Source organism: Hyla sarda, chromosome 11, assembly GCF_029499605.1.
Source record: "Hyla sarda isolate aHylSar1 chromosome 11, aHylSar1.hap1, whole genome shotgun sequence".
NCBI classification, from domain to species: Eukaryota; Metazoa; Chordata; class Amphibia; order Anura; family Hylidae; genus Hyla; species Hyla sarda.
In genome coordinates, this window is record NC_079199.1 from 40,814,733 (window position 1) to 40,829,725 (window position 14,993).

The 14,993-nt window shown below is 40.1% G+C and overlaps 1 protein-coding gene across 8 annotated transcripts in view; it reads left to right on the top strand.

The window, feature by feature from the left end:
* Positions 1 to 14,993, top strand: part of DAAM1 (dishevelled associated activator of morphogenesis 1) — a 202,986-nt gene that overhangs the window by 101,969 nt on the left and 86,024 nt on the right. For all 8 annotated transcript variants that reach the window (XR_008848986.1, XM_056546901.1, XM_056546905.1 and 5 more), the window contains one exon: positions 13,421 to 13,641. Coding sequence is in view for 7 of the 8 variants with exons in the window: in XM_056546901.1 (XP_056402876.1) it covers positions 13,459 to 13,641 (183 nt within the window). In the remaining variant the exon portion in view is untranslated. The remainder of the gene's footprint in view (positions 1 to 13,420; positions 13,642 to 14,993) is intronic.

Genomic DNA, 14,993 nt, shown 5'->3' on the forward strand with positions numbered 1-14,993 from the left:
GAGAAAAAGTACTACTAAATTCTTTATACAATAAACCCCCATTGTAGACAATCATTATCAATTTGATTGCGGTCCGGAGCCTCATGTAAATCCTTTAGCCGCATCAATGTTTACTCCTGCCCCTCCTGCGGTAGTTGTAGGCACTGCAGTGTTGTCATATGTAAGTGAAGTGTACAATGCTATAGTAGATTGCGTTGCTGCTACTAATAATATGGTGATTTGAGGCTGCAGTGAAGACAAATTTGGTTAAAATTATTAGTTTTCATCAAGTTTCAAGAAGTCCTCTGATCTTTTTTAAAATATTTAAATAATTATTCCAATAAGTCATATTGTTGGGTGTCTGATATTGACCAAAATGATCAATCTTTAAGTCTTTACGCCAACCATCATTTGGCGAGAACTCTGCTGTATTTGATGTTTTAGCCAATAGCTGGACGAAAGATCTTTGGTCCATAAACGTTGAGCTTGTAAATAATGTTCTCGGAAAACTCCAAGAAAGGTTGTTCGTCCTTCGCCTGGTGTCAGTTATCATGGTTGTCCAAGGTAAACAGCTGTAAGGGCCAGTATGGACTAAATCATCAGGTGATTGTCCATACAACGATTGTTGAACCATCAGTCTAATGCTGTGTAATGTGTATAACCATCTTTAGAGATCTCGGGCTCATTCAGTCACTGATCACTGTTGGCATCATAGACCTGAAGACAGGTGTCCAGGCAAAATGACATGTCTTCTATAACACAATAGTAGATTCTGTGATGGTTGTGTCCCTTTAAACATTCAGGGATTTTACAATTACTAGATTACTGAAAATCAATGGTTGTTAAATTATTTAACAATCTCATCAATTCCTGGAAATTCTATATGAGCGTGGCACAAGGTCTATTATCTTCAATCATTGATCAGTATTGATCTGGTTGAATCTAAATATTTACTGAGTTTGTCCTTTCTAGACCTATCCATCTGAAATAGCTTGTTGCAGGAAATTTTCTTATTCCATGTTACACCTAATGGACTTTGGCCTCAGCTGTTAGCAGCCAGATGTCCACTTGTAATGAGTGATCTGGGGACAATAAAGATATCTTTTTTTTCATGTTCAGCGGTAGATCTTTGTTCATTGAAGTGGTCACATCTGAACTTAAGTGACTCCTGGAGATCTCAAGATGTAATGACTCGACAATTGGGTCACCAGGGATTACCATTATAGTCTATATATAGATGATCTGTTTATCCAGTGTAGCCTCAGAATATGTAAACTAAAGAAAAATAAGTTATTTACTCACTAGATGTTTTTTTTTAAATGTAGCGGCGATGATCATGGGAAGTTATAAGCTTTGGACCCATTGTTCAAAGACAACGTGTAGATAAGCTTGTGGTGTTTAATAGTGATCCAAAGCTAATGGTAACCCAGTCACTTTCTTATTGACTGAACTAGCTGACCGATCGATAGCAGATCAATGATTTTGATTTTCCCATCTAATCCATATTACTAGAATATGGCATCAGTTTCTGACTACTACAACCCCCATCAGTACGGAGCATGAAGAGGACACATTACTCTTCTAGCCCTTCAGACTTGTCACATATATCCTCCTCATATCAGGAAAGTAAGGGCATATCCTTACCAGATGATACCAATATATCTAGTGACTAATTTGCCTATAACTTTACATTCTGATTATATGCTGTTTTTTAAGTTTCGGGTGCAAGAGCTCTTAATGCTGCCAAGGGTACACATAACTGTATGAATGTCCTGAATTCTGTTTGGTATTTCAGGCATTTAAATGGTATGCTCGTGATATTTTTTTGGCTGTTCTGTCTTGTCGATCTATCTTGTCTCTTCCCCTTCTGCTTTTCTAAATATCACTGTCCTTTCTGATGACACTGCCTTCATAAAATGTCCAGTGTTAATCTAGTAATCTCTGTGCTAAGAAATCTCTTGGCCGTTTGTGCCAAGAGTTGCCCTGTGTGAGACCACTGTTACACCAAGTGCTAGCTGATATTTACAGCTGGCACCTGGAGATGCCACTTTTGCGGAGACTGGTCAAATGTCTAATTTATATGGGAGACCTTCCAACTCTCCTCACTGATGATTTCAGGAGAAAGAAGGATTGGGCTATTTCAACTGCTTATCCTTTTGTCCCCAGAAAGATAAGTGGCAAGTGGATGAGTCTGGGAGCAGCTTACCCCTCTCTCTCCATTCAGAACATAGGAACAATCAGCAGTTTCTCCTAATTCCTCCATTCATGTGAATGTTAGTTTCTACCAACAGCTATTCCCTATGTATGAGGAGCTTTTAGACTCCTATTTGTCAGAGATCCACCATGTTTATTCACAGGTAAAGAGGAGGAGACCAGCTACTACCTCTGGCTTCTGCTTACCCTTACAATAAAGGGCATTTTGTAATTCTTATTTCTTGTCTTATCACACATTTCCCGTCGAGTTACAGGATACACCCATACTCCTCCCATATTTGGTTGTAAGTAGACCCCTACACATTTATTTGTTTGGGCAGCTTTTGTCAACAGCAAAGATAAATTAACCATACACTTTAGTTTTGTGACTACCAACCTGCCAAGGTCCGTCGAAGTCTAATATGTGTGGTGGCCGACTCTCACCTGACAGATGATGTAGAGAACTATGTTGGCCTCTATTTTCCTGGGAGGGCATCACTGTCTTGTCTTGATGAGTCTGACTCTCCTCGACCTGCATAGAAGCCATTTTGAACTCAATGGATATTGTAATGGAAGTGACCATGTTGGTGAATTTATATATGAACCAAATGATGCATTGAAGACAAATGCAATATATATGGAAGCCATTTGTAAGGGTTTTAGCTAAAAGATCGTAACTGAAGGCTCATGGATATGTTTGGGTTGGATGGAAAACTTTTGTTTCTTTACTTAGGGAATATGTGTACAAGCAGAAGGTTTCTTGGTTATTCTTTGCTAGCGTCACCATAACTTAGTCATCTTTCCTTTGTAATTAATAGGTGGATGAAATGGCATTTATTGCTTACCATTGCAATGTTTGCCAACTTCCTCTTCTACTTTGATGGAAATGGCGATCTATAATGCATGGGCATTAATCCATTATTCAAACAGCACTTTCGCATGGGCACTGCCTGTTTGTTATCCTAAACACTGGGCAGTTAAGTGGAATTGTAGAGACAGCACTTTGCTTCAGTAGACAGTAATACTGACAAGAATTGATGATGAGGATGCTAGACGAAATAATACAGCAAAAGTACAGTTTTTGGCAGTGCAGCTCCAGATGGCGGTACTTGTGTTTGAGAGCTGGCTATTTCTAATGCTATCACTTTCAAGGCCTTTTCTCAACTGGATATAATGGTAGGTTGGGATTCCACTGTTAAATAATGTATAGGCCGTCATGTATTGTTAATGTTTGTTCCATTCGGCTTAGGGTGTTGCGGCTGTAATGCAAAGCCTAAAATGCACTGGATTCATTCACAGCGCTATAGTCAGATTTTCATTTTTGTTGGTAACAAAAAAGGCGAATATGATGTTCTCTACATGGAAGCATTTTTGGACAACGTGGTGTTTAGTTGTGGCATTTTTACAACTCTTCTACCCATACAGTATGTCACAACTTTTACAACCATTTTGAGCAGTTTAGCATTTTCAGTATTGTCACATACAGAGTGCATGCTGTGGATTTCTGCACTGAAATCTTTAGCAGTAAATCTGCATTAAATCCTATACATAGTCAAATAGATTTGTTGCAGATTATATATATATATATATATATATATATATATATATATATATATATATATATATATAAAAAGGTTTAAAAATCTGCATTTGTGGGTTTGCTGCAGATCTGTATTGTTTTCATAGCATTATGGATTTTGACTTTTTCTTGAGGAATATTCTCAAGGAATCCAGTGTTTCCAGCATCAAAATGAACGCACTTCTTCGCAGGTCAGTTTCCATACGCCTTCTGTGCAGATTTTTCCTGCAGCTTGTAAAGGATTTCTTGGCCCCCTGCACTTTCCCTTGAGAGAACCTCTACTGAATTGTACGTCAAATATTCAAGTAACTTTCTTGGAGTTACTTGGATAATGCGTCGGTGATCTTCTAAATCTTCTCTGCAAGATGGAAGCAGCTGGGTCCTTCTTGAATATCTTTTATAAGATTTTCCCTAACCTCACCAATGAGTAAATCGTGCAGTCACGTCTTGTTTCTCGCTTTGCCTTTGCATAATTGGGCAGAAAATGTTTGAGGAGATCCATGGATCGTACCCTAACTGCACATGATGTGTGACTGGTCAGATCAGCCTCTGCCACCCCTGACGGGCAAAGTAATTAGGGCCACAGAGACAACAGCAAGGCCTTTAACGTTTTTACTTTGGCGGGATACATATTCTGAGGAGCATGTATGTAAATGAGAGCCTGTCTCTTAGAGATTAGGTGTAATATTTCATTGGGGAAGGGGGTGTTCTTTTTCAGAATTCGACTAGTGTCATAGCTCTGTGCTCTGGCCAATGTAACATGTAACATTGTTTGATCTTGGGACATAATCCTGTATTATATTAAAACCATAACAGATAAGTATATCTTACGTTACTGTTTCTCCCTTTTCTCTGTTGCTCTCTGATGTTCAGCCAAAAGTGATGTTTGATGTCAGACTAATGCAGCATTTAGATTAGTAGAAGCTTTATTGTGTTGTAGCCACACCAGGGACGGACAACCTTCAGGTCTCCAGCTGTTGTAGAACAGCTCTGTACTGACTGACAAGGCATCACGGGAGACTGGACTCCACAGCTGGGATGCACAAGGTCCCAAATGCCTTGCTTGCACAACTTTGACATGCAAATGTTCTAGGACATAGGTCTTAAGTTTATTATGATGATATTTTACATTTAAAAGCCCATTAAAGGTGGTGTAAGATGATGATGATCTCATCATTTTAAAGGCGCATATCCCTGTGTCTGGTCACATTTGATGGTTGAAAAAGAGTTCTATGTCGATTACCTCCAGGCGAGGTGAAGAAAATACTACTCTCCTGGCGCTCAGCTGAGGGTTGTCCTGTTCTGGTTGATATATGTAAATACCGGGGCAGACAAGAAAATAATAAACAATAAGGCTTTTATTAGCCAAACAAACGTCAGATGCAATCACAGACAACGCGTTTCAAGGGGCTGAACCCCCTCTTCCTCAGGTCATGTGGTGTAATAGTCCAATAATCTCTTTTATATGCAAAAAAGCTTGTGAATTTTCCAAAATTCAAATGAAGAAAAAAGTGCTAGAGTAAAAAGCTGCCTACAGCGCATAAAACACAATTTTAAAAAGAAAGAACAGGCTGTTACCTTGTATAATAAATGAGTTCTATTGTATAAGGTTATGTACAGTATTTGCGCATTCCTGTGTGTCCTCGTGGGTAGCAGTGGTCAGAAACCAGAGGAACTGGTCCGGTGGGTGCAGCCGTCCGTATTGAGCTATAGTGCTGCTCATAGCTGCCCTGCGCTGATGTATAAAGTGAAACCAGTTCGGAGCGGCAGCGCTTCTGGATGGGAGAACGTCGCCGCTCTGTGACTGCATAAGTGGAAATAGCAGACCGGAACAGGTGTTACATAATTTCTTAGTGTAAGAATTGTTTTGCTTGTCAGTGCTTCTATATAGCTGGTGATTGCCACAAACTCAGTGTGGCCAAATGTAAACAGTCTATTAGCTTACTGGTGGTGATAATGATAGCGTAGGACAGGGGTACGGACAGGTAGTATGGACTATGGAAGGAAATAGAATAGGGGCCAATCGATGTGGGTAAACTGAGGACGTAGGCCCGTGTGTGTATGACTGGTACCTACCACGGGTGGTTAGACATCCGGAGGTGAATCAAGTGTGTATGGATAGGAAAAAGGCAACAGGCTACATATAATTGTATATGTATATGCTCTACTGTGGCATATAGGGTAGAGGCAAGAGATGTATATATGGTACTAAGTGCCTTTATTTAAAACAGAGGGAGGGCTGAAATGAGTTTGTATGGATTAACTAACAAGAAGTAGGCTAAAATAAGGAGTGGGAGAAGCTCAGAATGAGCGCTTGATAGTTGTATGAGCAATTGGTGAAAAAATGGTTGAAGTAGTGTATATTTGCAGGGATATAGTAGCAATATTGCAGGAAGGGGAGGATATTGACTTGGTGGGAGCAATAATTTAGGCAAAAGCACAAATCTGGTGAATATGACACAAGTTTTTCAGAGATGTGTTCAGACTATTGCAATGGAGGGTAATGTGAGTATACAGGATATTGCATAAGTCAGATTATTGTAATAAGTGTTAATGGACATAAAGAAGGGGTGTTACCATATCATTGGATAAGCTCGGTAATTTCTTTTAAGCCATAGGGTTGTATTGACTGTAAGCTATATATCCAAAACCTCTCACAAGTGTTTCAAATCTGTTAGAGATTGAAAATTGGAGCCGTTCTTTCTATGGGAGTGATCTTAATGAGCTCTAAATCTCCTGGGTGATCCGAGCGACGTTTATTGAGTCGAAGATGTAGTGGCTGAATTGTCCTACCCACGTATTGTTTCTTGCACTTACATTGTATGAGATATACTACGTAGTCAGACAGCAATATTGGTGCTCTGCGGAATGTTATTCCCGTTTTTTGGGGGGGGAATTATCCCCTTCATGTAGGGGTCTGCTGGTAGGATATGCAAGTGTTTGGCAAGAACCTTCAGTTTTTCCTTATGTCCTGTGGAGTCAGTGATGATAAAGTTGGTTTTACATTTGTGCTTCGTGGGTTCCAATGTGGGTGGCTGTTTTGTCAGACAATCCTCTTGTGTTACATCGGTAGTCCTTTGATATGCTGCTTCTACCAGGAATTTGGAATAACCCTTAGCTGTGAACCTTTTTTAGGATTTTGGCCTGTTGATGAAATGTGATGTTATCGGTACAATTTTTTCTTACCCTTTTAAATTGGCCGAATGGTATGTTGTGTCGCCATTTCTTGTTGTGAGCACTCCCTTAGGAGATGTAGCTATTTGAATCGACTGCCTTGAAGTAATTAGATATGATTTTTGTTCCACTGTGGGTGATCTCCAAGTCCAAAAACTCTATCTTCTCAGCTGAATTATTTGGAGTTAGCGTAATGCCCCAGTCATTTTTATTTATATCAGTTACCAATTCATCAATCTGATTGGTGGTCCCTCTCTATAGTACAAAGAGGTCGTCAATATACCTTCTGCATAGTAGGGCGTGATTTTGGAATAAGATGTTGCTTTTGATGAATTGCTCCTCATAAATAGATTGGCGTAGGCTGGGGCTACTAGAGTCCCCATAACTTGTCCTGAAGTGACATCCCAAGAATCCCAAGAAAGAGTAAAACCCTGAAAAGTCACTGCTAATAACCTCATATTAGTGGAAAACGTTCCCAGCTCCAAATATGTCACTCAGTATAAATCCCTGGATCAGCTACTCTCCTAAAATCTCTTGTTTATGTGATTTTATTTCTTCCATGCAAGACAAGGCCCATATTAAATTATTTGATGAATCCCCATGACAGCAATGCATGGCAGAGCATTCCGTACTATCACTGCTCTTACAGTAAAGAATCCCCCATGGCCTGGTAGATTTACTATAGGTCATGCCAAAACATGATGTCAACTATGAATGAAATGTACACTAGCTAGTGTAGGTTTCTACATGCAATGCTTGGGCAGCCGCTTCTTCGGTAGTTTTCACGCGCCTCTTTAAGTATCCACCCAAACTTTCTGAACCTGTCTTAAGTGTTACTTGAGTGTAGAATAACTGTAAATGAGATATAACTGCTGTGCGCTCAACTTTGGCGCACAAAGGTACAAAAAATTTGGCACATGTGAAATGCTAAATCCCACCCCAAATATCTCAGTAGTTCTGGCAGTTCTTTAACTTGAGACAGATTTACACAATGCATACCAGCTTTGTGTAACCATTTGCATAGGGCCTAATTGAACCTTTTATAGAGTTTACTCTACATGAAGTGGTTCCATGTTGTGGAAGTCTTTGTCTCTACAGGAAGGATTTATTTTTAGCCCATAGGTTATCTTATATTTCTTTCTATCAGATGTGATGTTTGCTGATTACATAAAGTAATTTATTGCCTCTGGCTATTTTTGACTGGCAGAAGAGGAAGTCAATGTCTCCTAAAATCTTATCACACAAATACGGTTTTCTTGTCTAGCTTCAAAAAAAAAAAAGTTTCCATTGATGCTTATGGTAACAGATGACCAAACCAAGCAAAATCACAAGGTCACATTCCCAGTATTTTGCAGCTTTTTTTTGCTAGTAGACTAACCTTGTAAGAAAGCAGTAGTATAAACATCCATGAAAATCATTACTTTTCTGTCTTCTTTCGTCCTATATAGTCTGAATAGTAAATGATCGGCATACTAGAAGTGCCCACAGTGTTCTCTTGACTTCCTCTATTGTCTGTCATTTCATATCTATTTCTGGGCAATATGCTTCACAATATCATTGCTGTATATGCTGTACTGGCTTAAAAATGTAAGCTAATGTCATAAGACTCTTGAATTAAAAAGGTAAAGAGGCTTTTGAGTAGACTGTAGAATAAACTGCAGTAAACATGGCTGCCATGTTGGTAAATACCACTGGGTTTAGGGGCATCTCAGGTGTGTAAAGTCTCATGGGTGATATAGTGGCACTAGGGTGCCTATCTATTCCAACTTTTCGCTTTTATTCATATTTGCTTTGTGCTGATGCCAGACCTGACACACTCTACAGATCATTTTCACCCTTTTGGCTTTATCAGCACAGTACAAAATAATCTGCAGGCTTAACTTCCATATGAACCTCACTTGCTAAAAAGAAGGGATTAAAGAGAAAACAAGACAATGTGGAATAGCACAAAAATAAAGCATTAAACACCTCTCACATGTCCTACAATTTGAAGACTATAGAAAAAAGGATGCAAAATTAGAATGCCACCAATCTTATGTGGCCATCAAAAAATGCTGACAGCATCAATCCCCATTAACAGTTCACATCTTTTATTGATATATCTAGTCTGTATAGGTGCAACATATCGACCCTAGCAGGGTCTCAGTTTAGCAAAGACACCTAAAAGGGTGGAAACAATGAATGTAAATTTTTTTTTTGTCTTAACACTGCAAAAAAATCTTTATACAAATGTTATCCTTTCTATAAAGGCCCCCTGGCCCCCATCATGGTACCCTTGCTTCATGTTACTAGAACATCTAAATACATTTTATATCTATCTGCTTTTTATCGTGCTTAGTGCTCAAGTGTCAAGGTGGTGGGACCAAGCTGCAGCATGCATGCCTCCTCCCTCCCCCACCCCTCTCTGCCTAGGGATAACAAACTGTGGGTGTGATTTTCACCATCCCAAACTAAAGAAAAGCAAATATTGACAACGTTCATCTTAAATCGTATTCTTTACATCCAAGGCTGTGTTCACTTCTATGTTGGAATCTCGATATGTGCTATGCTGCAATATTCTTTCTGTTAGAATGATGGGACTCAATGAGCCCCATTGTTAGCTAATGGTGTTTGTAGGATATCAAAGATACCTGTTGTGCAATGGATCCAGGAATGCATCATGGTTTCCATTACAGGCAGAAGCCTTAAGACAAGTGTGAACATAACCATTAACCTTAGTGGTTGACTGAAAACACGAGTGTACAAATGTTGTGCCTTTTTACCTCACTGATGTGCCTTCATATTGATAAGGCTTTAATGGAGTTTACAAGTTTTCAATGCTGTCAGTGACTATATTGCTATGACTATTTGGTGGCAAGCGCATGTATTACTTGTATGTTGAGTAAGAACTAGGTCTTTTTTCTCTCTATGTGCAAGTACACTTTCACTGTAGGAAAGGGTTAAACGGACTCCGCTGTGTTGAGCTGTCATCTCAATTGTTAATGTTGCCAGTAATTCATGTTAGACAAATGCCTTGAAGCCAATTTTCAGTGTAACAAGATAAAGATGTCCCCATTTCATTAACAATGGAAAAAATGACATCCGGCATCCTTTAGTAATTATCATCGTGTAATACTGGATGATTAAACAAATGCTAAAAGCTTCAGAATTCACCATGAAGAACGCATCTGGGTTTGTTAGTATGAGCTTTGTCAGATTCCGATCTATTTGCATACAGGTACCTACTGACCAATCCGCAAATTAGCTTTCATTTTGTTCGTTGCGATCCCCCGGGGAGGATTAGTTGAGCTCCTGTTTCTTCTGTCGCCTACATGGAGGATATGGAAATAATTTGTGAGCCCATTAACTGTTTATGTGCTTACTACTAGCTGCTTTATGATAGGTATATTGAGCTGTATATTGAATCCCAAGGTAGGAAAATGAATATACATAGGGTCGCCACCTTTCTTGCAAAAAAATTCCGGCCATGCTAATTTGCATAATTAATTATATATGCATAACATCACATGATACACATATGCAGGGAAAATTTTGTCCTATTCTGACCCCTATAGCTTTTTTTATTTCTCCTTATACGGGCCTGTATGAGGGCCCATTTTTTGCTCCCCGGTCTGTAGTTAACAGGACCATTTTTATTTTGATGTGACTTTTTGTTGGCTTTTTTAAATTAAATTCAGGAGTTGCAGTTGGTTACTAACTACAACTCCCAGCATGCCCTGATACAGCCTGTGGCTCATCAGCTGCCCCAAACGAAAACTACAACTCCCAGCATGTTGGACGATATAGTAGCATATAGTATAGGTTAATGTTTCCCAACCAGGGGTGCCTCCAGCTGTTGCAAAACTACAACTCCCAGCTTTGTTAGTGTAGCCAGCAGTGAATATCTCATGAATATTGGATAGCCCAGGAGGTGGCTTTTGTTAGGCGAGGGACTTCAACTGCGCTATTCTACATGCATGCATGCATTAAACCCCCCAACATTTAACTTAAGGAGACTATACCTCAAGTTTATCCCAAGGTTATCCTGTAGATAGGGGGATAACTAGCTGATCTATTTGGGTCTGACCGCTGAGATCCCCACTAGTCAGGCGAATAGAGCTAAATTGTCCCTCAAGTGAATGGACCGGTAGTGCATGCATGCATATTTGACCTATGTCCCATTCACTCTTTCAAACTTTGAACTGGTGGCCAAGCATGCATGCTGCAGCTCCATTCCCTCAAGGGCAGGGACATTTGGGTTGCAGGAGCTTAAAGGGGTACTCCACTGGCCAGCGTTCGGAACATTTAGTGCCGAACGCTATGTTCACTCTGCAAGGGAGACTTGCATTGAGGGGTGTGGCCGACCCTGCAGAGCGAACACAGTGTTCGGAACCAAATGTTCTGAATGCTTGCCAGTGGATTACTCCTTTAAGGGAAAAAAGGGCACTTCCCCCAACTACCCCCCCCCCCCCCCCCAAACACTCTAAATAAAAAATAAAATAATCAACAAACATAAAACATGAAAAAGAATGTGAAAAACATGCCTTACATAAATACACCTTTATTTCAGCTAAATTCTAGGTTTTTAATCTTTCCTTGTGACGCGGCTTTACTTCTAACAATTTGCAATAATACCCCCAAAAATAGAGCTATTTAACACAAATGTAGATACAAAATATAATAAATCTTTACTATTGCACAACAGCAAAAATTTTATAAAAATACACTACAAAATGGCGGCAGCCTGGGACTATATTGTATACATAATGGACCAAGTGGAATTAAACACGATTTAACATGGGCATACTACTAGTATATAGGTAAGTTAATATGCCCATGCAATATGGAAAACTAATGCAGTAAATACCAACCACGTAGAGCTTTGAGAGTCGGATAGTCCCAGGATGCCGCCACCCGAACACGTGTTTCGGTCCTGAGACCTTCGTCCGGGGGTCTCAGGACCGAAACACGTGTTGGGGTGGCGGCATCCTGGGACTATCCGACTCTCAAAGCTCTACGTGGTTGGTATTTACTGCATTAGATTTCCATATTGCATGGGCATATACAGATAGCAGCACACTGAAGAGTATTACAATTTGCACTCTGCACTTTACTATTTTTAGCTGACAAATATATGAATTGTAGTCATTACTGTTATATACTCACCTTACACACTATAGTGCCACTGGTATATGTGTGGTTCTTTGAATCCAATATTAACTTACCTATATACTAGTAGTATGCCCATGTTATGTATGGTCCACTTGGTCCATTATGTATACAATATAGTCCCAGGCTGCCGCCATTTTAGGGTGTATTCCTCCCTGTCTTTTTAATGTATTTTCATTAAATTTTTGCTGTTGTGCAATAATAAAGATTTATTATATTTTGTATCTACATTTGTGTTAAATAGCTTCATTTATGATCATATAGCGAATTTAGGTAGCCGGTTGTTGGGCACCATTTATTATGCATATACCATATTAAGATTGTAAAATCCTTTTCCCATAGGTGTGCAATTTTCGCCTGCTTTTTTGTGTGTATTCTAACAATTTGCATACATTTCCATTCTGACAACTGAAGCAGTTTACAGCTCGAAGGTCACACCTGTCTGTACACCTGTGCCACCTCACATCTTCTCCCATACACCTGGCTCTATGGTTGCTCTCTCCATCTCCCATCTGTCTTAATGCATAAACAGTAAACGGCTATTCCTCCACACCAATTGCAGGGTTTTCCACGACCTGTGCATCGGCCCTCATAGCCTTGGCCATTGTGCTCATCCATTGTTCATAGTTACCTATTATGTAGATGGTGCATCTGCGTTTTTATTTGCCATAGCCCAAATATTTCTTACCCCAGGCTGTTTGTTTAAATTTAGTTTCTTTTAAAACATTATTTTAAAATCCTGTCGATCAAGCAATCCTGCAACAATTTGCACCACAATTTTTCTAACTTTATAGATATTGAAAGAATCTACTGCAAATTTTAAGAGGCATTCTGGGATTTATTAACTTTTTTTTTTTAGTTTCTTAGAGTTCAGGATAGGCTATTAATAAATAATATAGAGGCTCTTGTGTATACTTTGTGTTTACCCATTAATGTGGCATTTTTCTGCCATCTTGATTCCTTCTTCCGCTCTTATGTGGCTTTCTGCTACAGCCTGCATTACCTATGATGCCTCTGACCTGAACAAGGCGCTAGGTTGGGTGCTTAAGCAAGTTGTCCTATCTGTTATGTGTGTTATTCTTTGATGAATCTGAAGTGTTCTTAGACTCAAGCCAGCCGTGAAAGAGTTATTTTAGAGTGGCCACTCTGTTGCATTTTTTAGACACTTTAAATTAATCAAATTTTTTTTATCAGCTATTGGTTGACTTATTTTTTTTGCAAAAATGTTGGTGTATGTTGTATCCCAAGCAAGACCCTTTTGTCAGTTGAAGCTTAAATAGTATCTTAGATGCAAAAATCTGATCTGATACTTTGACAGTAATAAAATATTATTTTTTTCCCACACAGGATTTCTTGGGAAGGGTTGAATCTTAAGACTTCCAGCCATGGCTCCAAGAAAGAGGAGTAACCGTGGAATCTCCTTCATCTTCTGCTGTTTTCGAAGCAATGAGCATCCAGAGATCACATACCGGTTACGAAATGACAGCAATTTTGCGCTGCAGTCAATGGAGCCAGCATTACCAATCCCTGCAACTGAGGAGCTGGATGTTATGTTTGCAGAGTTGGTGGTAAGTACTGGTTTAAGAACTTTTAACATGGATCTGCTATAATTTGGGATCGGTGCCGCCTTGCTCACACTTAGATTATCAAGGTCTTTTTGTTATCAATCTGCTGCATTATTGTAATCCTGCAGTTCAGACATTTTATCTAAGGACATTGTGTGTTTATTATTCAGAGCTGCGCTCCTCATCTCATTAAGACAATGTTGTATTCTGTGTGGTTTCCTGATTCACCTAGACACCGCTATAAGAACCTTGGCGCAGTGATATTGATGCCTCTGGGGTTTGCAGTCTAGATTGCTGAATTTTTGTTACTGCATGTTATTCTTAATGTATTTACAACATTTGCTGCCAAAATTTGCATTTACAATTTTTAATGCTCTCAATATAGAAAACCTTTTGGTTTACAAATGCACAATGATGTCCGTTCTGGATCTCCCTCTGGCTTTGGCAGGGGTATTTGATTATTTAAAAGATACCTCCGGGATGTACAAATTATCCCCTATCCTAAGGATAAGTGTTAGATGGCGGAGGGGTTCTCAACTGCTGGGGCCCCCGCCGTCTCCCGAACGGAGCCCCAACTCCCTGCATGGTACGGGCATTTTTGACCACCGCCGGAAGCTGCGGCCGATACGCCCCCTCCATACAGTTCTGTGGCAGAGACGGATCGCTGCTTTTGGCAATCTCTGGCTCTGCCATAGAATTGCATGGAGGAGGGCGTGTCGGCCGCAGCTTCGTGCGGTGGTCGAAAACACTCGTATCATGCAGGGAGCCGGGGCTCCTTTCGTGAGATCGTGGGGGGGCCCAGCAGTCGGACCCTCTGCGATCTAACACTTATCCCCTATCCTTAGGATAGGGGATAATTTGTACATCCCGGAGGTATCCTTTAAAGGGTTACTCCGCCCCTAAATATCTAGGATGTCTGATCTCAGGGGTCCAGCGCTGGGATCCCCTGTACTAGCTGTCACATCCTCTCACATAGACATGAATGGAGGGGTTGTGGCATGACCTCACGAACACAGAAGTTCCAAGCTTCTGTGTTCTGGTTACGGTTGGAAAATGAGCCAACCAGACTCGCTACCTTGAAATCAATAGGGTACGGCACGGATCTGGCAGGAGGTGGTTTTGAAATACTCCCGCCATAACTGGCTGCAGGAGACATAAGTCTGGGAAATGAATGTACCCTTATTTAGCTTTTTCTTAGAGGCCTCATTAACACTATGGAATCTCTGCACAGAGATATTTTAGGCAGGGATTTCATCTGTCTCCAGCAAAACAAGCCGGTGCTAGGACTTCTTGGAAATGCGTTGTCTCCATGTATGTCAATGCATTTCTGAGCGTATTCTGGGGACCGAAGTTTC